Source organism: Symsagittifera roscoffensis, chromosome 1 (assembly GCF_963678635.1).
Source record: "Symsagittifera roscoffensis chromosome 1, txSymRosc1.1, whole genome shotgun sequence".
Classification (NCBI taxonomy): Eukaryota; Metazoa; Xenacoelomorpha; order Acoela; family Convolutidae; genus Symsagittifera; species Symsagittifera roscoffensis.
Window position 1 is genome coordinate 10,839,135 of NC_087062.1, and position 26,204 is coordinate 10,865,338.

At 34.1% G+C, this 26,204-nt stretch overlaps 2 protein-coding genes across 5 annotated transcripts in view; both read left to right on the forward strand.

Moving 5' to 3' along the window:
* Window positions 1–579: 579 nt before the first annotated feature.
* LOC134857241 (ceramide synthase 4-like) lies at window positions 580–4,777 on the forward strand. 4 transcript variants are annotated; one of them, XM_063873621.1, is made up of 2 exons: window positions 580–1,703; window positions 2,086–4,777. In XM_063873621.1, the coding sequence occupies exon 2, from the start codon at window positions 2,747–2,749 to the stop codon at window positions 3,614–3,616; it is 870 nt and encodes a 289-aa protein (XP_063729691.1). In that variant the 5' UTR covers window positions 580–1,703; window positions 2,086–2,746; the 3' UTR covers window positions 3,617–4,777. The 4 variants fall into 4 exon arrangements, with proteins under 4 accessions (XP_063729691.1, XP_063729692.1, XP_063729688.1 ...); XM_063873622.1 differs by having other exon boundaries at window positions 580–1,686; XM_063873618.1 differs by having other exon boundaries at window positions 580–984; window positions 1,433–4,777.
* An 11,056-nt stretch (window positions 4,778–15,833) lies between these two features.
* Window positions 15,834–26,204, forward strand: part of LOC134845482 (uncharacterized) — a 17,229-nt gene continuing 6,858 nt past the window's right edge. The window contains exon 1 of the mRNA XM_063862418.1: window positions 15,834–15,857. Within this exon, the coding sequence (XP_063718488.1) occupies window positions 15,834–15,857 (24 nt within the window). The remainder of the gene's footprint in view (window positions 15,858–26,204) is intronic.

Below are 26,204 nucleotides of genomic sequence, written 5' to 3' on the forward strand. Positions count from 1 at the left end.
AACAAGATTTGAATTTATTGCTTCCAAACAGTTTTGCTGGAAAATTTGTGACAGTTTTGCTGGAAAATTTGATCACACAAAACTAATTAGTAACAACTTATGCTTTTGATAAGAATTCTTAAAAGTTTTTTCGAGATAATGTCAAAAAAATTGAATTGACAACTTACTACTTTCCATACCTTGTTCATTGGAAAAGATCTCTCAAAAAAATTTTTCAATGCAATTGTTGCATGGAAATTATAACCATTTGGAAAATTTCTTTTTATGCCATTTGGGAATTATGCCATTTGAGACGTAATCATTTTTGCAGTTTGTTTATACGAATTCAATCGCCCATTATTGGATTTTTAAAAAAAAGAAATTTAGTACAAAAATGATTTTTAAAAAAATTTTCTATCGTATTTTCAAGTTGTTTTTTGTTAAAATTTATTTACTACAATCTTTGTGGTCGGAACATTATGTGCTCTGCAACGGGTTATTCGTATTCTTATACGATGCAGTATAAGGGAGCTTTCATGTGTTTTCTGTGATAAAAGTTGTCTTTTTTTATAATATTGCCTCTAGTTAAGCTATTCTATTTTGCTGCTGGTCATTTCTGTTATTTTCAGATAAAATTGCTTGTTAACCTGGATTATTGTCGAGTGGAGGTTGATGAGAAAGCACGCGATTTGATTACATGACGATGTCGCTTTAGCGTTACTAATCGGGAACATAAGCTTCCAGTGACGGTTAGAGTTATTGAAAACTTTTTGTTACCAGGTTAATCATTACTCAGGGAAACAGCTTTGCATTAGTTCTGCTTCCTGACTGGAAGCCAAATTTATGTTTTCTTTCCTCGAAGAAATAATCACAGAAATCAAACATTGGCCTTATCTTTCCTGTCTTCCAAATAGAATTTACCCAGCCAGTTTACTTATTCTATCTAGTAAAAATATTGGCTTAAACTCACTTATTTCCTTTAAAATTCCACTGTGCTAAGAACAGGTGAAAATGATAGCTGTTTTTGACAATGAAATTGAAAAATAGATGACTCGTAATCGTTTTTCTCAATCTAATTTTTTCTATTTCATTGTGTATTACTAAAGAGCAGTGGTTTGAGCCTGATATTGACATTTTGAAATAATTGCAGTTTTATTTAATTGTCCTTTTTTGGGGGATTGATTGAAAAGGTGACCTTTAAAACAGACTGCAGTTTGGTAAATGTGGTAGATGGATATATATAATCTTTTCGCTCTTTTGAAATTGATTCTTGATGGTGAAAAAAACCTGAAAACATCAAAACTGTTGCAGTGATTGAGAAATTACCGACGGAGTAGAAAAGCAAAAATTTTCTCCACTCTATTTCCTTTCATGGGTAATAAATTGGAGCGCTTTCCTCTTGTTTGATACTTTTTCCCTTCCTCGGATATTTCAAATCATTTTCCGTTTTTAGTCATTTCCTTTCTATTTACATGCCTTTCGCTCGGTGGATTTTACAAATCGTTTTCCTTTTTTAGCCCGTGCGTTGTCGTAGTTCCCGCCATATAGCATATTTTCAATTACCGAGACTAAGATTACAGACGTTTAACTCTGCGTTGTTCTTGATCGGCTTCGAACGAATTCAACCCGTCTAATATCTTCTGAACATTCAGCCTTTATTTCCGGCCTCCTTTTTCAACTTTACTTACCCCTTGCGGCACAATCTAAGTATTCCCAAAAGACTTGTAGCTTATCACACCACAACTAGAATATCATAAAACTAGCCTTTTCTATAGTAAAACCTCAATCTGCTACCCTTACCTCATTTTCAATCATTTTCCAACTGAATTTCGAACTCAGGTCAACTCGCTTTTTAAAGTACGAATCTTAAAACGTGTTCTGCACTTCAATTAGTTTTTTATGCGTTTTTCCTGACGCATTTTTTTTGGTGCTTTTTGAATATTGTTCTTTTTATTATCCTGCTACAAAACAAAATAGAAGAGAAAATAATGAAAGCGTGAGGCTGACTTAATTTAATTTTCATCTGCATCGTAAAAACTGAACAAGTATATTCTTATATGTCGAAGTTAGTTAAATGGTGTGTTATGCTGGCGTCACTAACAACAGAGGTCATCTCAACTTGTAAGTAAGTAACAATTATATTTGAGTTGCTTTGTTGTTTTATTTTGGCAATCCGACTCATACTTCATTGACAAACCGTAGTTAGTTTACAATAGAAGTTGTAAGTTAAGCCGGCTGTGGTTGGTTGGCTCCACCATTAATATACGTCAGTGACATTATAAGATACAAAATTGGACTGAAGATATTTATCATTTGTTTGCCTACCAATTGTTTCGTTTTCCAAAGTCAACGCTCTCTATTTATTGCAGAAACCCAGTTTACTACCACGTAAACTACGAGTAAACAACTAAATAACACCTACTGCTTATTCGATAGAATAACCATTCTAGTTATCGTATCGAATTAATTCGTAACTTCAAAGGTAGTTATCAAATAAAAGTCAGCTTTCAGTAATACTGAACTCACAATTTTCTGATTGATAAGTACGCCCTTCTCGAAAACATCCGCTTATTTCAACGCAAGCTACACAGAAGTTTATCGGTATTTAGACTCAGAGCGACCATTAAACACATTGCATTACAGTTTTGTAACCTTTCATCAAAACGACTGACTTCAAGCTAGTTGCTATTAACAGTTAACGATCGTTTTTTACCTTAAGTTCACTCGTTTTTCATTTCCAAAGAAGAAACTCTTCGGTATTCTCAAAATGGCTTCGGAAAATATGGTAAAAATCAGCGAACATATAACCCTGGACAAAAGTCGCCTGGACCAGCCCATCGGGTCTGACTTCTTTGTTGTGGTGGCGATTCTTCCTTTCATTTGCATCGCACGTCTTATCTGTGAACGAGTGGGCGCTGCTATCTTTCTTTCGACTGATTACTGTGCGCGAAAGTTCCACAGAAAACCGCACGCGTTGAAACTAGCAGTGAAAAAGTTTGAGGAGTCATGTTGGAAGTTTGTGTATTACGCCGCAGCCGCGATTTACGGCGTAGTTTTCATATCTCAGGAAGGTTTTCTCCGAACTCCTTACGAGTTCTATCCTAACCATACCCCGAAGAAAGTGTACTGGTACTACATGGTTCAGATATCTTTCTATATATGGATGTCATTTTGCCTGATGTGGGATGTTAAGAAGAAAGATACGAAGCAGATGGCAACACACCATTGTGTAACACTGGGTCTCCTACTTATAAGCTACTCCTGGCAACTAACAAGCATCGGCTCTCTGATTCTTCTGCTAAGTGACATCGCAGATCCTTTCCTGGAACTGGCCAAGATGTTCAACTATGTGCAGAAGGAACCTCACAGCACAATCACGTTTACGCTTTTCTTCCTCGCTTTCGTAGGAGTTAGATTGATAATCTTTCCTATATATGCTATTTACCCTTCGCTTACGCAACCCTACGAGCTATCGGTATATGTGGGGGTCCCGTATGTGTACTACTCAGCAAATGCACTCCTCATCATACTTTTTGGCCTCAACATCTTCTGGTCTCTCCTCATTGTCAGGGTTCTGGTGCGCACCTTGAGAGGCAGTGACTTAAAAGATGACAGAAGTGACGTCGAGTCAAGCTAACAGAGAACCAGAAGCAGCAACTCTGCATCATGTATTGTATGCAGTTAGATTCATAGGGTGAATCAACTTTCAATGTTACAAAAGTTTCAAAAGCTTTCTCTTGAAGTAGACAATTTGGTTCTTTTATAATCGCAAACTGTCAACCGAGTTATCACAGCGCTATGATCGTGTGATTTAATAATTTGAGAAATATGTTGTTTGGTAGTTTGAGAAGAACCAAGTTAGTCCGACTTCGCAACTGACTCGTTACTGAGTTCTCAAGTTTCAGCTATTTCTTCACCCTCTATCTCCAATCAATAATCGATTGAATAAAATGACGTTGTGTCCGAATGTTGATTTGAATTTTTAAGGTCTTTTCAACTGAAAAACAATCATTTGTTTTTTGTTAGAAATCTGAATAGCGAAATCAGAGAAAGCAACAGAATTGATGATATTTCCGTGAAGTTTGATTATTTGAACGTGAAAAAAAACTAAGATGAATTCTGGATATTGAACATATGATTATCCATTGGGAAGGTTTTGTCTGTTTTCCAGCTCTTATTTTTGCCTAATATGGCAATCGAAATCTTGAAATGAAGTGAAAATGGGCAAACTAATTTGTCTGAAATTTTTGATGACTTTCGAAAAGTCAAGGAAAACCGTCAAACTACCCCCATTTTCTTGAATATGTTTTGTTTCACAATTTGTACAAAGTGTACATGATAAATAGTTTGACCCACGAGAAAATCAAACAGCTGATCGGTCCTTTTGAAGCTTAAAAATGAAAGTAAAATGGGCATCATTTTGTTTTACTAACATTTCAGATCTTTTGCTGCGATGAACAATCATTATGTACATTAGGCTAGACATGGTCAATTTATGCTCAGTTTTTGAAAAAGAGTTATTACTTTTGAAAAGAAGTTCCTTATTTCCAATCCTTATGTGCGATTAAAGTATTTGTGCTAGACTATTTTTGAATTTAATGGAAAGTTAAACTGAGCATGCTTCTAAATTTGACTGAAATGAACTTACCGTTTATTCTGTTTTGTTTCATCTACTTGCGTCATCTTTTAAAACTACTTATGGGATGCAAATTCAACTTGGCAGCAGATGTCTGCGATTCAGTTCAAAGTTATGAAATGTAATCATTATTGTCGTTTAATTTAAAATAATGCAACTTTGTATTTTTTCCCATATTGTTGACTGATGCGGATCTACTACAGTGTTTCGGTAGGGCGACAGTTCGCGTCAGCCGACAATTCGTGACAGGCGAAATCTTATGACAGGCGACAATGCGTACCAAGCGACAATTCCCAACAACCCCTGGCTCTTTTTCCTCCCCCCCCCCCCCCCCCCACCTCACATGAGCATCAATTCTATGGTCTAACGAGTGATTTTACAAGGTTAATTATGAAGACCAAATATGTTTGTCGTGGCCTAATTTATTTGCATGTCAATTTTTCATTACAATCGGACAATGCGAACAGTAATTTTAATTATAAAAAGTTGCAGGTGGGGGGAAAAGGAAAAAGAGCCCAACCCCTTGCTCCGCGACCTTTACTTTCGACGAAGTGCGCGTGTATCAGTATTTGCCGCTTAATTTTGCCGGGTCGAGGTGCTCGACTTATATTTCGACTTTGATAGTCAGCAAGTGCACTTTTGCTACTAAAAATTCCGTATTCGAGAAGCAATTTTAAGTCGAGCACACAGTCGAAACATACTTGATTTTGGTCGAGAGAGTCGATCAGGGTGACCAAATACGCTGATGACAAAAGGGGACCTCTCATATATTCACAATAAATTAGGAATTGGAACCGAAAAACACTATAACTGTAAAAAAAAAATGGATCAAAATTTTTATTGCTCAAGCAAATTAAAACATTTGATCGATCACATTTGCAGACGTTGTTTCTGCCAACACAGACTGTCCTCTGGACTCCTTTTCAAAGCGCTCCTTTTGATCCATGGCCTTGTGGATTGATCCAGGGAAATTTTTGTAGACGGCAAAATTTTCCCTGTCGACCAATATGTTGAACTCACAAAGCTGACGTACACTCTGGTGATTTTCCAAACTCTTGCTCGTAAACAGTTCAAAAATACACACACTGCCGCTGCTGACAAACAATGTGGCAATTTCCTCTACGATGGCTTTCGGGTTTACCCCAACGCTGGACGCGAGCTTCTCAATATTGTCGTAGAATGTTGAAAGATCCGAATCTTTTTCAACACGTTCATACAAGGTGTACATATACCTCGTCAATGGTGAGAGTAGAAACTGCCGAAACCTCTTCAGAATAACACTAACTTGGATTTCGGTGCATGAGCCCCATTCATCGACTAACTTCTTCAAATCAGGTTCACTCACTGATGCAAGATACTCAATGATGCTCACATTGGTAGACGTATGCAATGTTTGCAAAATATAGCCACACTTTGTGTAGCCACACGCAATGTTTGTGTACGCCGAGTCAGGAAACATAACCGAGTACAAGTTGCGATTGCGCGAGAACGCATCACTCGATCGAAAAGATGACCCGTCAAGAGCTATTTTCAAGACATGCAGAATCAGAGCTTTTCGTTTGATGGTTTCTTTGTCGTTCTGCTGTGCCACTTGCTGTCTGATTGTCGGTTGACTTTGAGCCGCTGCACTAGCGGAGACATGCCTGCCTGTTTCTTGATGTCTTGAAAGAACAGCAGTACCCTTGCTTATGTTGAGCTCTTGATTGCAACATCTGCAACGAACTGCATGCGGATTGCCATGAACGCTCAGTGCCCACGGGAAGTCGTTTTTCATTGCGTCATTGAAGCGACATTTTCCCATTGCGTGATCTGAAAAAGATAACTTTGAAGCATCTGTAAAAAAAAATAGAAAAGGGGACCACTGAACGCTCGGGGTACCAAAAGGGGTACAAAGGGGACTGGTCCCCCAAAGGGGACCGATTTGGTCACCCTGGAGTCGATACATACCCAACTTTGGTCGAGCAAGTTGAAACATAGAGCGAGAAAGTCAAATCATACATCGAGCACAGTCGAAACATAGGTCGATCACACTAGAAACATGAGTCGAGCACAGACGAATCATAGGTCGAGTACAATCGAAACATAGTTCGAGTACAGTCGAAACATAGTTCGAGCACAATCGAAACATAGTTCGAGTACAGTCGAAACATTGCCTGAGCAGATTTTTTTGAAATTTTTACCGTTTTCGCTAATCAAAGAAATATTAGCAAACAAGAGAAAAACTTTATAAAGCCTTAATAGAAGTTGTCTCACTATCTGAGCTATTTGATTAATGCTGAAAACTGTGAAAAGCTAAGTGAAAAAACTTAAATTTTCAGGTCCAAAAATTGAAATATAAATTAAAACGAGATGTGTTTTCACTGAGAGACCAAAAAAGCCTTTGAACAGTTTTTGGAGCAACCACAGCCGACAATAAAGCGAGACAAACTTGTTGTTTGTCGAGACAGACGAATTATACCCATTTTTGGTCAAGAAAGTCGAAACATATTGATTTTTGGTCGCAAAAGTCGAGCACCTGGAACCGGAAGTGCCAACTGTTAGGAATTGTATTCTCACGGGAAAATAATTTTTAAAAGTAGACATACGCAGCTAGCCGAGGCTTACAAATAAAAAATTGATTATACATACTTATTGTATCTTAATGGAAAACAGGCCGACTGGGACAACAAGCCCACGGGAATTTCAAGCGGAAGTGATTTCAGACTGAATATTAAACTTCAGGTCGAATGATGAACACATAAATGCATCAAAATGTTACTATTACGACTGTAATTTACTCTTTTTGTGACGACTCCAAAAATTTTGTCGGTTAAAATTGATTACTAAATCTGGTGACCGCTTGACTAACATAAGGCTCGTCTAGCGTATCAATTTAAAATCATGAAAATCTGTCGACTAGCATAATTTTGATCATTTTTTTTCTCAAAAACAAATAATCCGTTCAAATTGAAACTTGCATTTCTGAGAAATAGAAATGTGAAATTAAACTAACAAGCAATTGAAATTTTGAAATTGGAGGATGTTGACTTACTTAACTTACAGCAGCACAAAACAACAATAATCCGTCATAAATTGTGATCAGTCATACTTTGACCTTCGACCCAGTAAAGGATTTAAGAGGGGAGGTATATTACGAAATCTTAATGATTTTGTTTTTAGTCAATATTTAAATTTTGTGTTTCGAGCTTTATGCTAGTCGATACACCGCCTTAAATCTTTACGTGGAGTGCTTTTAGCAAAATAACTGAACCGGTTTTTGAAATGCAAAAGTTAATAGAAAAAAGCTACATAGAATGTTGCTTGAAAAATCCATAACAACCCTTAGTCTTAGAAATGATAAAAAATAAGACAAGCAAGGCATGAAAATGAATAAAAAACCACCGTTTCATGTGTTTGAGCTTATATGATCTTCCACTTTTTACGAATGTTTATTTCATTTTGCGGTCTGAAATTGATACAACTAGCAGACTACAAGTAAAGCTTAAATTTGATGCGTTTTTGGTGTATATTTTTTAAGAATGTAAAATACTGGCCCTTATCCAAAAATATATATGCGTTAGGCTGTACCGCTTTATTTCCTCATTCGAATTTGTTGAGACATTTAATCAGTCAATGAGAAATTATTCAAGCAGTCTTATACCCGAAAAACAACGAATCTAGTCGAGGCACATTGTTTGCCATAATAAACATAGACAATCAAATATTGGAAAAGAGTAATGAAAGCAAGTAAACATGAAAAAACACTGTTTTTTTTTAAAAATTTCGCAGTTGAAAGAAAAAAATTGATTCCGTTTAATTGAATTTCTAAAACGATTTATGTATGGCGCTTTTTTGATAACATTAACCCAATTTGAGAAAACTGGGTCAAAAAGTTAAATTTTTTTTCGCTGGGAAATCTGTAAATTTAATTCACGTTTTTTTTGCGACTATTGCACGGTCGTATTTGGAGAGTGCTATTTACGTCAGTTTAAGCGGATGAGTTTCAATTGAACTCAAAAAGGGCATATATACATAAGAGCATCTATATTTTTAGACTTTTTCCTGAACAAAAAAATCAACAAGACCTATATAATAGTCTTCACTACGTTCATTACTTTTATTCACTGTTCCAACTTTTGAGAAAAGAATGGAATCTTTGAGCCCGGTGTGGTTTCTTCATAAAACAAATACTGACTGAAAACCAGCAATTTAAGACGAACTTTTAAAAGTCGATTAAGGTAGTGCAGGCTCTCATATACAGTGCGATACTTTTTTGTTTCTTTTTCATTTTAAAATGCTCTAATAACAAAAAAGTGCATTCATATTTGTAAATGCACATTTAAAAGACCTTAGGAATAAATGCTCTTTTCGAGTGCAATGCAAGTTCATCAGCTAGAATAATCCAATTTTTAATCTATCGCGTTTTTATGCCCAAGTGTATCAGTTTAATCCTTACATTGCCTGCAGGGATCTGATTTTCAAGAAGAACGAAACAACAATCCAATCTGTTTTAATCTTTTCACAAAAAAAATCTTGACACATTGAAAGGCGGTTTAAAAATTTATAATTTTGCTGCGAGACAATAACTCTCGTTCTAGCTGAATTCAAATTAAAACTTAAGCAGCAAATATTTCCAAATTGAATTGAAGCAAGCTAATGAATCCAAAGTTTGCGTTCATTAAGTGGGCCGTTTTCTAAGAGTTCTAAGAGATCCGTGGCTTCGCAGTCCACTTTTCGTCTAGGGTGGTTTTGTTCAGATCAACTATTTTGTCTCTTCAATTTCATTACTTTAATCTTATCTCGTCAATTCAGATTGCTATTTTTTAAAACTGTTTTACTATTTACGCGTTGTGCATAGAAAAAAGAAAAATAGCAATTTTAGATAGAAAAAAGAGGATTAGTTTTACAACACAATACTGGCAAGATCGCTTATCTATCTAAAATTGCTATTTTTCTTTTTTTCTATGCACAACGCGTAAATAGTAAAACAGTTCGCAATTTTAAGTTCATTCTGTGGCGGTTTTGCTGCACAGCATTGGCAGATTAACAGCTTGTGTCCTCCGCTTTATGGCTGAGTAGTGTTTCTCATCTGAAAGTGCCAGTAGCACTCTTGAGTGGGGATCGTGACTTGAATGCTCGAAAAAGTGGTTCAATTCCCTTAGAGGGTTTAAACTTCAAAACGCATTGATATTTTAATTGATTTTTATTTTTTTGCCTCTTTAAAGATACTTGATGGCGTTTTGGTGTTTGTGAAAGGCAACCTTGCCTCTGAACCTAATTTTCAAGAAACCGACTTGCTCTACTGCAGGTGATTTTTTCTTGAATTTCAAGTCATCGATATTTTCAATGCGTTATAATGCAAAATTTTTCAGTCTGTTATTTCAATTATCGATAATTGTCTTGGAAAATTATAGCTAGCACAAGTTATCTTCTGAGTTTTTGAAAGGCCGCAATAATGAAATTTTTGTATGCCGTATGGTTTTTAAATAGAATTTTGTATATCGTAAATTTGGTCAACACTGGGTGCTAAATTCCATTTTAACTCAATTCACTTCACTTTTTCACTCTCTCTCAAGAGGTGCTACGCAGTGTCGGAATATGCCGGTCTTTTATTATTCTGAAGGAAGTTACGAGCGAAGCGAGTGAAAGACAAGTAGACGAACCACGTGATCTCAAGTGATTCCTCGCTTGAATGTTTTGTTCACGTGGTAGTTTAATGTGTCCGATCAAACTGCTTGAGGACTATTTCAATGTCCACTTTAGATGCTGAAGAGGTTCGCTCAAAATCATTGTTCGATTTCAGAATGCGATTTTTAAATTTTATCTTCGAAATTGATTCAAATAAAAGTAAATTTTTCTTAATTTTTCCGCATATAAAAATAATTATGCTAAGTATATCGTAATATTTATTCATCTTTATATTATGTTCATGCACTCACTGAATAACTAGTTTTTCATATATGAAAAATAAATGAGGTAAAAACACAAACAATAAAATCACGATAATAGCTTTCCATAACACTAGTAAATTTATAACACGATTATTGCAATAGGTGGTAAATAAATAGACTTCACTCAAAGATATGTGTAATATACATATGTTTTGATATACTCTGTTTTCACACAGTATTAGAAATGTGGCTTTTTTCTCAGCACGCAATTTTTGAAGGTTTCGAGGGACCTTTTTGCATGTTTTTTGAGGGATTGTACATTTAAACAAGGAAGACTATAAGGCACATTTATTGCACTAATTACATAATAATTACCCTGACCGATCCATTCAACAGCTATGATTACGCAACAATTGCGTAATTGCAAGACTGTGCAGGAAAGTTTTCAGGATGTGCGGTATTAACATTTTTACATTCGCATTCTTAATTACAAATTTACATAAACTAACTTTTTTTGTTGACTTGATTTATCTGATTTAGGTATTTGTAATCCCAAGTAAAACGGATGTAATACTTGTTTTTCATATTATTTCGGTAATTTTTCTGATTTGAATTTTTGCTTTGATTTGAATTGGGAAGTTAGCGAATGATAAATCAAGTCTTTTTTTAGCTATAGCACCAGGTACGTAAAATATATGATTTTTTAATATTATTTTCCTTTTCTTTCGTGGCAATTGGGAGTGAAGTATTATTCAATAAATAATGCCGTAATTTGATAAGGTTGAATAGTTTGAACCATATTTCCTAAATTTGTTTTCTTTCCAAATTTTTTTTTGCAGTAATTTGCTGTTTTCCTATTCATTATTCTTTGGAGCTTGTTAACAATTGTCTTTTCATTAGTTCAATTTTTATCTCCATTTTGCCTTCGAAATATTAGGAAGATATCTGGTACTATCTACATTGTTTCATTTAATTAAGGCTTTTTCACTGTCTTCAGATCAGTTTTGAGTTCCATTGGCGGGAAGATGATCGGGTTGATCGTAGACATCCAACATGAAGTTCGATTCTCTTCTAGTACTGAATTTCTGCGCTTGAATTTCTGAAACATAAGTATCTTTCTGTTAAACAAATAGATATTTTTGAATACAACTACCAGCAATTTTAAACAATGACAGAAACTACCAGCAATTTAAAACAATGACAGAAACTACAATCAATTTTAAACAATGACTGAGTTTTGAATACCAAGCTATTTGAACCAAGTACGAGCAATTTGACAAAATGACATAGCTAAACTTTACAATATTTTGTGAAGCGATAAGTTAGGGGCGTTCAACAGTGCCGAAGTACAACAGTGACGAAAATGAAAAAGTGTTCAACAGTGCCGAAAATTGATGATTTTCGGGACTGTTGAACAATAAAATTATTTTCGGCACTGTTGTGCTGCCCCGATAAGTTTAAGTGGCATAGAACGACCCCAGTTGACCTTCGTATTTTTATACGTCCGTAAAATTGCGATACTTTGCTACTTTCAGACAATTTATCTGTTTTGCTATCAACTTCTCTTTTTTTTATCGAAAAAGTGAACAAAAAATATCTGAAATCACAAACCTTTTTTTTTGAGTTGAGAGCGATGTGTCGTGACATCCATGCACATTTCCTCTGACGCTCTGTGAAGTAAGTGCTTGAAGGTCTGTAAGACTGCGCGGACGATTTCAAACAAGAAATAAATTAGTTTCCAAGTTTGCTTACTCACAAACAAGCTTATCCGATTGTCAAAACTATCTCGATTATCGAACTATGACGAAAAAAAGTAATTTTGTACCCAAAACGGCAAAGAAAATCAATAAATTGAGTCGAGTTGAATTCGCAAAAGCAAACAGAAAAGAAGGTGATAGCTACTGATGCTGACTAATCACATCACGACTCTTTCTCTTCACACTAGCGATCTTGTGGAAACTTGACCAATCTCAGTACTCAGAAGCCAAACGGAATTGCCTTGAGCAATATTCGGCAAAGTTTTCCCAATATCGATTAAAGTAAAGTACAGATTTAAATTAATCAAAATTCTAGCAATTAGTTACTGATAAAGTTAAAAAAGACTCAAAAAAAGTTGTCAAAAACTGTTAACAAGATTTCCTTTTTGTAAATAGAATAAAAATTTTTAAAAAATAATAAATGAGCTGGACAAAATTTTTCCTGCATCCGATGCTTGTTAATATATGAGAATGAGTTTTTCCAACTGCACAGAAGTGATTGAATTTAGGAAACTGAGCAGATATTGTAAACTGAAATGAAAGTACAATTTGGACCGGAACGAAATGAAGACTAAACGGGGGTTGATACTGAAATATTAATTTGAGTAGCGGGACATCTGCCATCGCTGCAATAAAACACAGTCTCCATTTAAGTGCAGGTGACTTCTTTTTCTCTTGCTGCAGATCACTTGATGAATTTAAAAGCACGGTTCTTATTACAGGTGGAAATCGCCAATTGTATTAACATGCTCTATTTTTTAATAGACCCAGCTTTGTATTCGAATCTCATATAGCCGAAAAATTAAGGCAATATAAATCCCACTTATGACCTAAACAAGTAATGGATTTCTTTAACTGTACCCTCTTTTCAAGTGAGGGGGATTTGTTACTAGGTACAAAATTTACCTATGCTTCAGCAGTGAATATATAGTGGTGGCATTTCGTTGCTTGGTACCATAATGGGGGGATAGTTAAAGAGATCCCAACTTATTCCTTAAACTGAACAAAAAATATCAGAAGACGAGTTTTAGTTTGAAAGGTATGCACGACGGTTCATTTCTAAAAGTTTAACTTATTAGCGGATAAATCACATTCGGCTTGGAGTACTTTCGTTTAAATGAAGTTGAGACTAATTTCCCACTCTCCTTTTAAAATCAGGAACTGAAAAGATTTGCTTTATTTCCAAATTTCTATTTATTTCCGCTTTAATAAAAAAAGGTACTTTTCAAGCAGTAAGCTGGGGTTGAACTTCAAACTTATAATAGTACGGCTTCAAAGATTAATCCTCCTTAACAAAAGTCATTTAAGTTTAAACAGGTGAAAATTGCCAAAAGATTTGCAGCAGCATCCAGGTTTTTGTTCTCTTAATCAGCATTTGTTCTTTCTTGGAGGTATAGCTGTGATTTTGTTCCAAAAATAAGAAACTGATTTGACTCAAGTGTATGCTTGAGGTACTTGTAAAAATGAAATTTATTTCTTTTCAGAAATTTAAGCTTAATAAGCTTTGAAATGGATGATTTTAACTAGCTTCATAACAAGAAACATGAAAATGTTCTTTGTTTGCCCATTAGAAGAAAGTTGGAAGAAATAAAAATGAGTGTATTTACCACAAGTTAGGATCAGGTCTAAAAAACGTCCAGTTTTTGTATTTGATGGGTGTGTTCATAGGTGAACAGTAATGATATCCAATGAAAATAACTCTAAGACCCCCCCCCCCCCTAAATCTGCTACTGGCATTCAAGTAAAAGGATCTCTTTAACTATATCCCTCCTTTTGCAAGGGGGGCGGAGATTCGTTACTATGTATAAATTTCTCATATGCTTAACTGTTCATTTATTACTTCATAAGGGGGGGGGGGGGAGGGGGATATTCGCTACTAGGCACCCGAAGGGGATACTCGTTACTAAAAAATATTGCATTTCTTCAAAGCTTTTTCAACCGTTGAAAAATAGAATGACTTACTTGCAATAAGAAAGGAGTAATTAACGGGAAAGCAAGATTATTTTTTTCCAGAAAAAAATTAAAAAACAACAAAATTGATTACATTTTAAAATCAATTCAAATTGTACTTAGGAAAAATGTTTCAGTTAACCATGACAATGACGATGATTAAAACACGTTCAGACCGTTGAAATACTAAATTAAAAATGCTTCCACTATCAAGACTCACTTAGATCAGCTTTGAAAAATATCAAATAATTTTTACAAGTGTCCAAAAAATAGTTCAAGCTGCCCCATAATGTCAAAATTCAAAATAAATTTCAGCCTCTCATTCAAATATATCGGTATACCAACTCACCGTGAATAACTATAAACTAGAATGGGAACAAAAGAATAATGAATGTGCAACTCGAGCTTACATTTGGCTACACATTAAGTTTTTTTAGAACTCTACTTAATTGAATAAATTGCGCAAGAAAAGTGATCTGTTTGTCAAATTAAGATGCTGAAAATTAAAGTTTCTATTTTTTTTTTTCATATCGAAGTATCATCACGTCAAACAAAAATTCAAGGAAACGACGAAATTTTTCTGGCGTCCTCCATTTCTGAAAAAAGGATCGATTTCCAAGAATTTTTCATATTGATTACTCTACCAGTGTTTACCACAAAAAACAACCTCAAACTGTTTCGAATGTCTCATTATGTAGAATGCATTTTAAAAAATTAAATGTTTTGCCTAATGCAGACGCAAAAATTTGAAAGATTGTAAATTTTTGTAAATTGTACAAATTGCGGGAGTGTTCAGATGTCGAGATATCGTAGATTTTGGGTTTTCTACAACAGATCTTCTATAGTCTCTCCCAAATAAAAATCTTCTAGGCAAAAATATAGCGCGAGAAAGTATTGTGAACTGCCTCATTCTTGATTCCGTGCTTTTCGATAGTGATGTGCTGTTTAACGTGATTACACAAGCACATAAGCATAGCTTGTGTTATAGTATGAACACTTCTTTTTTTCCAACCTAAGTCTTAAATTTTGTGCGATGCAATTGTTGCAACAAAATGTGTTCATTTTGAAAGTGTTCATTTTGATCCAGCTATTAAGTACAGCCAATGCTAAGGATACTAACATAGACTATTATATTACTAATGGCACTTTAGCTTCAAGGTATCATGGATCTGTTGCGTAGAGATAGGGAAAAAGACCAGCAACAAAATAAGAGGATTCGAACTTGGGCAGGGTCGGATATTGTATTGAACTTTTTCGTATGCTCGTTCAAATGCATTTGCTCTATAAACAGGCATGTTAGGTGATAAATTTCTTTTTTCTTCAAATTGACTGGTACTGCTAAGGCATCATAATTGGCTTGCGTCACTTAGCAATTGTGTAGACTCATAATTGGCGGGCGTCACTTAAGAATATTTCTAGACTCAAAGTCTTACTCATTCAGTTTTTCCCAGTAACGTTATCGGTCATAATTTTGCTTGTGTATGCGAAGTTCACCTTCGCCTCTGTGTAAAAAAAATGATTACGACGGTTTCCGATTTGTAAACTGTCGTAAGGCCACAAGGTTAGTCCAAACCCTTTAGATTTTATTCAATTTGCAAAGTTTTGCAAACTAATTGGCAAATCAAAATTTAAAATTCCAGTATGGCGATAGCCGAGTTGTACAATGTCAGTTGTATTTTTTCATTCTTAGATTTCATCCTCTTGTATTGTTTTAGTTCAATCGACCTACTTGATTTCCAACCCCTTGTTGGTAAACAAGTTCTTTGTTAACGTATAGTAACGCTTCGCTTACGCCCGCTGACCCGCTATTAATTTGAGACTTACGTTTAAGCAAGCTTACGACTAAAAACACATGCATGAGAAGTGTCCAAAAAAGATTTAAAAATTTTTTGATAGTCAATTCATTAATAAATGAACTTTCTAATTGTCATGAGATCCTTTTAGAGTACGTCCAAAACCAGGTTTTTTTTCAAACATTAGTACGTATTTGATAAGATGTAAAAAAAGTCGTGGAATCAGCTAAACTAGAAGTTTAGACTTGAAGTATTTCTAATGGTCTAGAAGTAGTCTAGAAATGGTTTTCCAATTTCTTTTGAAGTATGTAATCGAAGTGATCCTCTTGAAAGCAAAACTATTGAACTTTCATATCGACAAAATCGGAATAATTGCTTAAAACATTTAGTTTTTCCAGATTGTTACAAACAGTTTTAAGTTTTTTGGATTTTTTGTTTTTCACATTATTGTACTTTTTGTAATTTTTCATTTTTCATCGTTTTTTTTACTTGTACTATCTTTTTCATTTGTCTTCAGACCTAAATATCAGCATAAGTCAAAAATGAAAGCTGTATAAATGACAGCCCTAGACTGTGAATTAGTATTCAATACTCTTTGTCCAGTATAAGGGCATGACTATTAGATTTCGGTAGTTCAGTATCTAACTTGTTAGTCATCAAATTTGTTTTGTCCTAATTTGTACAAAACAAGGTTAATTTATTTGTTTTTACTTTGTAAGTCAGCTAACAAGTGCGAAAAATGATAAATTTTCACTTATGCAAGTTTTTGAAAAAACTTCTGAGCTCAGGTTCAAGTATATGAAATTGTATCTCTCTGATGAAGTTTCTCAGATGAACTAACAAAATAGACTTTTGCGATTATCAAATCATCTTCAAGCAATAATGAAGAGAAATACTGGATCATGGTTGCTCTTTTGCACAAAAGTTACTACTTTGCTGACTCTCTGGCTAAAAAGAGATCAACTTACTCTTTTTTAACAAAGAAGTGTCACAGAAAGGTTCCGCAAAAACTACGATAATTTGTGTGGATTTTACGAAAATTGTTCAGCATTACTTCTTTTTAGATGCTACCAGAGAAACTTGAATAATATTCGTGACTAGCATGTTTTGACTTTTAATTTTAATTGCTGTCAAAGTGCATGTTTTAGTTTGTAATTGTAATTTATGCAGTAAAATTGTTCTACGATGCATTCATTCTTGTATTAGTAATTTTTGCGGAAACTGATTTTTTCTCTAAGTTCAAGTAAGTTTCAGCTAGATAAAGCATTGCGTTAAGTAGTTAGACTATCATATAAAACAAGTTATTAGTCAAATTAGATTAAAAACTTTCGTATTTCGAAATTTTTTGAGAACAATTGAAGAGAGTTTTTTTTTGCTTAACTGTTCATCATTGACTTACGAAGAACCAAAACAAAACATAAAATGATTGCCGCAATTTATACTGTACGCATTATAAAAACATCATATTTACCAATTAGACAATGCGCGCTAAAAATTCAGTTAAAACATAGTGAGAAGGACCTGAAATTTATAACCTATCTTAATACATGGAGTCGCCCACGGACCCCTCAACCTGAGCTCCAACACCTATTACTGACACGTTTCATTGTAAAACTCGCTCAGGGACAGAAGATAGTGTAGTGGAAATGTAAGCGTGCATTTCAACAGAATGAAAAAGTTCGCAAATCGTAATATTCATGGTTTTGATTTTTTCTGGGAGTTTTTACTTTCCAACATTCTGACAAAATCATATGACTTTGAAGATTTAGGAACTGACTTCATACACTTTAAAACATATCGATAAAGAGCTTCTATATTAACAACTTGATTCAAACAAAAACTGTTTAGTTTTACTGAATTTGTGAAATTATTACTCTGTTATTGCCAATAATGAGTAGAAAATACTTGAGACTTCAAACTTAGTATTTTACTTGTTCTGAGCAGACCGAAATGACAAACAAATTCCAATTTACATTAAAAATGCAACCTTGGCCTAGGACATCAGCCGGCTAGACTAGATTTCATGCTGAACGTCAAATTTTTCTAGCGCTCGGCAACTTCAATTTATGACTTTTGTATAAATTCGTAAAATCAAAAAACTTATCCCCCAAAAATAGCTTTTTATGTTTATAGGGTAGTCAAGCATAAATTCCGCATGTTGCATTGGCGGCTTTTTGAAGTGCAAAAATTATTAACTAAAATGACCTGGCATGGTACATTAGCGGTTTTTTGAAATGCAAAAAATATAAACTAAGAAGACCTCAACAAGATTTTACTTTTGAACAGTGCTAAACATCCACAATAAACTATAAAGTTAAAAAAATTTATTAATTTGCATAAAAAGTCCAAATCCAATTTTGTACAAAATTTTTAAACTTATCAATTGTTGCTTCCCAATTTTGCTTAAGTCCCGTCCGTCTGATGTTACTAATTTTTTACTGATAGTTTTAGCCTAGTTTCATTTGAAATACTAAAAATAGAAAATATCTAATAAAAATTGATTTAAATATTGAAAACCGTGAGCAAACTAACTGCGCTACAGTCTATCAGAACTTCAACATTTGAATGCAACAAGGACCTACTAGTTTTTTTGGGGTATTAGGGTGCCACTTCTATCATCTAAAGTAATTTTAAAGTAAGTATTTTGAAATTGCAAAAAATCTTCTGGAGAAACAAAGCAATATTGTCAAATTTTTTTCCAGACCTTTTCGTTTTATTTTATAAAACCTTTACTTGTATAAGTGCAAGTTATTTTTTATAACCTGCCCTTTTACAGTTTTTAATTTACGTTTTTAACTTTTCATTTCTGGCAGAACAGCACGGTTTTACCACATATTAAACTGCTTGATCGATTTTTCAAAGCCTATACATTAACTCGTAAACCGTCGAAAAACTTACTGCAGATGAAATTGCAAATCTGATTACAATTTTGTCTTGGCTTTTATGACACCTCCTTTCCTTCTTGCTACCACAAAAATAAATCGGCCGCAGAAAAATTGAAGGGGAACTACAAAATGGTTGTCATCGCTTTTTAGTTTTTGCTTGAAATACAATAAAGAAAAAAATACTTGAAGAATTTTAAGTTCTGACAACTTTCTTCAATTTGTAAATATTGCAAAATATGTAACGCAACAGGAATAATGTATACACAAAATTTAATATAGGACAAGATAATAAAAAACAATGCACAAAAAAAACAACAAACAAAGCGCATCATTTCAATATAAAAATTACGTATTTTTACTGATAGTTTCGGCCTATAGAAACAAAAGTTAACAAAAGTGAAAAAAATCGATTATAATGGAGTAAAAATGGATTTTGTTGCCTCAAAAAATAATAACATTATAATCCATTTTCAATTTTCAGAACCTATATATAATCCATTTTCAAAACATTAAACCGGCTGCAGAAAACTTGGAGGGGAACTACTTTTTTTTCCACTTTTGTGGGCAGTGACAACCAAACTCATTTATATTCGACTGAACAAAACTGAACTTATCAGTCGAACATATTACTTATCAGATATGTTTTTCTTTCGTTCAAATTGCCGCTAGATTAGATTTGAAACAAAATACGAAATTATGATTATTAAGTGTACCGAGCGAGTAGTAGTGACGCTGATTTGTTATTATTTCAAACAAAATCAAGGTTCGACAGAAAGACAGCACGCACACAGGGAAACCGCAGAACTGCTCACCACTTCATAAAAGAACAAAACTGATGACAGCCCAAATAAATCGGAGAACATAAGACAGAGACATGATAACATCTGCTACTATTGCTGCTGATGCAGTTGCTATTGCATCAGCAGAACAACCGTAGTCATTGCAGATAATGTCCCCATCTTTAAGGAGGAGCAGACATCTGCTTGCCTATTGGTAGAGCCAAAAAGATAAGAAAGCCAGAGACATAAGTGGAACCAGTTCTAATCTAGCATTTGTAGACCAATTATATTTATGATGGAATATCACTATAAAATATTTATATTTAACCAATCTTATTCCATCTCTAACATTTACACTTATTTTTAAAAACTGAAACTACGTGTAGTTTCAGCACCAGATCAAATTGAAAATAACTTAGAATACAGTTACTCTCCTTCTGGCAACTAACTCGCATAAATCGGTATACACTAGATCTATTGAGACTAGGAGATATAAGAGTAAGATTAAGATCGGTATTAGACTAAGAAGTTGAACGAATCTATCCGGCCGAAAATAAGATAGCGTGACGAACAGACGGTATACCTTATCTGAAAATACTCTATGAGTACAGTCAATAGTACTTAACTCATCTGGTGCGACCAACAGTCTCGAACAAGACCTTAACAAACTTAGAGTTAGAAAAAATAGATTTAAGATTAGATAAAAGTAGATCTGAGTACAAGAGCAAATCTTATCTGAGTACAATTATGTCTTGGCTTTTATGACACTTCCTTTCCTGCTTGCTACCACAAAAATAAACAGGCTGCAGAAAACTTGGAGGGGAACTACTTTTTTTCACTTTTGTGGGCAGTGACAACGAAACTCATTTATATTCGATTATTATTCATGGAACTTCAATGCGGTTAGTTTCGGTTAAAACACTGAAAAGTAATTTTACACCAGTCGATAAAAAATGACTTAAGCTTTATTCAGTTAAAAAACCAAAGTTTACCTTAGCAATCATTTTTGTTTCACTTTGCGCGGTTCTGCAAAAAACCGCCATATTTGAGCACGTTTCTAGCTAGCTGTTCCATAATTCTTCATGAACAAGTTGACTTATTTTGCTTTCTCACTCAATTTTTCACGCCTCCAGAAAAACATAATTTTCTGGCAAAACTTATAAACTACTTTTAACAAGTTTTCTATCTGACTTTTATATCGGACCATAGGTAGTTTTTAAGAACAGTTCTTTTAAATGGAGCCACTCCTTTTTGTACTTCGCTGATTCGGGATACCGGCAAGTGGCGAATACCGTTTTTTTTTAACATTAAAGCTGTTTGTTTTTGAAACAAGTTAGTGTTAATTTCATTGAGCCATTATTATAATTTCATCATCATAGTCATTTGTTCTAAATTTGGCTTAATTTCTAATCTTAAAATGCTACTCGAAAAAGTACATTTAATTGTTTAATCCTTGCTAAGGATTTTGAGCACAAGTCATGCTTACAATTCTACTCGGTTTAAATGTCTTCACAAAATAATCCATCAAATTGTTTGTACTGAAGAGAGATTTTAGAATTTTCACAGGCTGCATTGTGTTGTTTGGTACAAGTAAAATTAACAAAAAGGATGCGCCAAGTGTCCAAGAACAGGCTCTTCAGGATCATGAGCTGCCGAGAACTGGTTGAGGACCATGATATCGAAAAGAATGTTTACGAAATATCAACACATTATCACAGGCAATTAACACGTTTTTAACACTTGAAGGATAAAAACAAAAACCGAGCCAAGCGAATAAACAATGAAGTTAAAAAAACTCGCCAAAACAGAAAGACTTTGGCGAAACTCATTAACTCTGAACTGAACGCCGATCTGACTGCCCATGAAAACAATTGATTTATGTTAAAAATATTTATAGACAAATTCGAAAACCCTGCAAAAACTCTAAAATCAAAAAGAATTTAAGAACATATTGAGTGTACCAATCCAGTAATTTATATGGTAAAAAATTGAAAAATTGCAATTGCTACCGCAGAACTCAATCAGAAAAGGTAAACATTCAAGCAGCTACATATCTTGCTACCCGCACAAAATTCTTTGTTTTTTTTTGTGTTTGAGGCCCTTAAAAACAGACTTTCAAACATCATAGTGTCCTCCCAACTACTTGTCAGTCGATAGTTTTGTGTGTCTTTCTTTCATACAAATTGCCGGTAGATTAGATTGGAACCAAAATATGAAATTATGAATATTAAGTGTACCGAGTGAGTGATAGTGACGCTGATTTGTTATTATGTCAAACAAGATCAAGGTTCGACAGAGAGACAACACGCACACAGGGCAACCGCAGAACTGCTCACCACTTCATAAAAGAACAAAACTGATGACAGCTCAAACAAATCGCAGAACATAAGACAGAGACATGATAACATCTGCTACTGCTGCTGCTGCAGTTGCTAATTCATCAGCAGAATAACCATAGTCATTGCAGATAATGTCCCCATCTTTAAGGACAAAGAGACATCTGCTTGTCTATTGGTGGGGCCAAAAAGATGAGAGACTCAGAGACATAAGAAGCTGCATCCGTTCTTCACACATTAACTGATTTTACTAACAAAACTAGCAAATTTAGGGTTCAAAATTTAGATTTTACCCTGCATTGCTACACCAAACAGTGTCTTTGAAATCATAATTTCACCTAAGTGCAATTCTTCTTTGGCTCTTTCCGATCATCTCCGACTTCTTCCCCAGTCTGGTAAAAAAATAAATAGTACCGCTACAATAGGAATTTTTGATTATGGAGAGAGGTTATAATGGCGAAGATCCTCTCGTTCTTTTCGATCTAGAACAAATGGTATTATTATGAACTGTTTCGAGTCTTGTTTTTCTGAAAAGAATATAAGTTACCACAGAGAAACAAAGGAAGACTTAACGCCTCTCTTCTCATACTTTATAACTCCTGAAAAACTAAAGAACCCATAACCTAAAAAGTCTCAAAAATCTCAAAAAAATGTCCACAAAAATCGAAAAAATCTAAATAATATGCAATACATACAAGATGCGCAAAATAAAATAACTCATACTCAAGAAATTAAATATTGTTAGCTTGCCGTTTTATATACATTTTGTGTATGTAATGTTGCCTTCAAAAATTTTTGAGTATGTAGATGCACAGACTTTGAGTAGTAATTTTGGTCATATATTGGAACCGCTAAAAATTTTTGTCACTACCCTCAAAGTTGCCCAACAATCTTAAATATCAAAAACATACACATGGAAATGAAATTTCGAGAAAAAGTAAGGAGCTCGAAGCTTTTATATCCTGATTTTAAAATAACAAAAACGAAATTTTTTTTGGCGTTCAGATTTAAACTCGCAATTCAACAGAAACCGTATGAAATGAAAATTTCAAACAATTGACAAACAATTTATATTTCATTTTATTAACACAAAAAATAAATACTTAATCTATTCAACAAGAAATGACTTGAAAAATGTGATTTACTTTTAATATCTAAAATAGAAGATAATTTTTGGTTTCGCAAATTGTGCATGTATGCTTCTTTGTGTCAAAACGTAGCTCAAAAAAAAGTTCTAGAAACTCAACAACTTTTTAAAACTATATATTTGTCTTTGAAAATCATGAGATGATAAATTAAAACAATATGTCATTTTACTGCTCATTTGTCTGGCTCTTTTTCCTCCCCCCCCCCCCCCCCCACCTCACACGAGCATCTATTTTACGTTTACGGTGCAGCGAGTGGTTTTACAAGTTTAATTATGAAGATCAAATATGTTTGCCATGGCCTTATTAGTCCGTATGCCGTCTTTCAAAACAATCTAATAATGTAAACAAACTAAACATTTGTAAAATTTTGCAGGTGGGGGAAAAAGAAAAAGAGCCATTTGTCTCATTGACAACTTTTCAAATATTTGTTGGCTATGTTTAAAACTTGCAAAAATTTTTTGTTCGGAACAATCTGTCCATGAGGTTATCTTTTTTCTATATACGATACTATCATACTTTCAACCAGAAATGGTTGTAAGATTTATTCGAGGGGATGCAAGTTTTCAAAAAGTGTTCAAAAGTTTAGTCGACCTTTTTTGTAGGTTCGCCAATTTGATTTTACAAGCTCTCCCGAACAACTAAAAAACCCTTTTTTGGCCAACTTTTCAGGCCAAAAAGTTTGTGTAAAATCCCCCCAGTGCCGTGAAAATTTAGACGCTTCTGACACTACAAAAATTTTGGATGAAACTATATTAACACAATCTACAAAACATTCAATTCGTTAAGACTTTTAATTTTAAAGTTTTAGGGAATAATAAGGACTCTCAAAACTGATAAGCATGCTGCCTGCGAACAATCTGTTCCTAAAAAGCGGAAAACAAGCAACCGGAGAAACTAGGACCAATTAAAGCATGTATAGAACTACTTGATTCCCGATTTTTAAAAAAATCTGTAACAGCCGTCAAAACATATGTAACTGATCATTATGGGATTATGTCAAATGCAAAATCTCGAATCAGTGAAACTGAACCACCTATTTTAAACTTCGATCATTTTAAATACTTGAATCGGAATCGTTTTAGAAAGAACTAAAGAAATCACCAAATCAAACAAAAACTCAGAAATAACTTCTTATCCGAACTAGAAAAGTCTCGAAGTACTGGGTTGATAATTATATGAAAAAAGTAGCATCAAAAAACAGCGGATGAATTTATTTTGTTTACAAAACTGGATTCACAGTGAGCAGATGAAAGTTTGAATCTCAAACCAAACTGGTTCGTAAATTATTGATTCACGAAAAGACATGGGCGCTGACAAAAATAACCACTTCTCTGCAAATATTTGGAAGAAAAGGACCAGTAAAACTAAAACTGTTCAAAAAAATGTCACAACCAAAAAGCAAGTTAACTAAATGTCTTTTGAAGACGTTGGAACTTATAAAATCAATTATAATCGAGTAATAAAATCCAAATCCAGTTTAAATATGTGTGGACTTACTTCTTTTACTTTCCTGAGTTTTTTTTGTTTTACATGTTTCATCAATTCGGGTCTTCTACCGCTCCATCACACCTACTTGAAAATTTCATTTTTCAATGTGAGACAACTATCCATTTACAAACTCAGGTTTTGATTTTTTTTCGAGTAATTTGAATCAGCACTGCTAACCACCTCGTAAAATCAATTTTATCACAGAAAAGTTTTTTAACAATAACGGGCGGTAGACGAGCACTCAAAGCCTCCATACATATAGATCTCTGATGACTACTACTCTTCCTTCCAGACACCTTTCCCGTCTCTTACTTTCTTTCTTGGGATGCACCACCTTTCTTCCTCACCTTTTTTCTACTCAAGGTAAGTCTATTTATTCAAATAAACTCAAACTGGGGGCTATTGTTTTGCGCGAAGAACCGAACGTGCAAAAAAATCTCAAGCAACCAGTGCCGTTCAAAATGTCAAAAATGCACTGATTTTATTGTTTATTTCTTTCGATATTTTGAATAATGATTTGTGAATGCGTACAAGATTTTCGCGTGGAGGGATTCCTCACTAAAACTGTTTGTGATTCAATTTCATGTTTCCTTTTACTACAAATTCGTGATTTTTTTTTTGACAGAGTTTTTGGAACCTTACGTTTGACTTTTGCTGGATATCGGTGGCACAATCATTTTTAAATATTTTTTTTATTTTTTTTTTTACCAGAAGAGCGCTTAATGAAACTTTCAAAACTAGTTTCTTTTTTATAAAGCACATGTTTTCTAGCCTAGAGAACCAGTTTTTATACAACAAAAAAATTTGCTTGATTGCGTTACTCGCTCATTATTAGACTAAAATTTATACCATTTTTTTCAGGGGACAATTTTTTGTAAGTTTATTTAGGTCTCGTATCACAATTAAAAGTGTTTAATATGATATATCACTCGACCGATTCCAATGATTGTTAGTATACCTGATTTTTTTGTGGAAAAAGAAACAAAACTGAAACACACTATAATATAAGGGTCTGGAAAAAAAGTAGTAACATTCCGAATAATTTAAATTTGGCAAAAAAAAATTTTTTTCCGTCTTAAGTTTATAATTTTTTTTTATTTATTTTATCAATTTGGCTCTTTTATCACTCCACCACATCTATTTGAAAAATTTGAGACAACTTTTCTTTTACAAACTCAGGATTTGATTTTTTTCGAGTAATTTGAATCAGCACTGCTAACCACCTCGTAAAATCAATTGTGTCACAGAAAGTTTTTTAACAATAACGGGCGGTAGAAAATCACTCAATGCCTTCAGATCTTTGATGACTATTACTCCTCTTTCCAGACACTTTTCCCGTCTCCTCCTATCTTTCTTGGGATGAACCACCTTTCTTTCTCGCCTATCTTCTGCTCAAGGTACCTCTATTCGTTCAATTCAATTCAAACTGGGGGCTATTGTTCTGTGCGATGAACCGATTGCGCAAAAAATCTCCAGCAACCAGTGCCATTCCAAATGTCCAAAATGCACTGATTATATTGTTTATTTCTTTCGAATTTTTGAATAACAATTTCTGATTGCGTACAAGATTTTCGCGTAGAGGA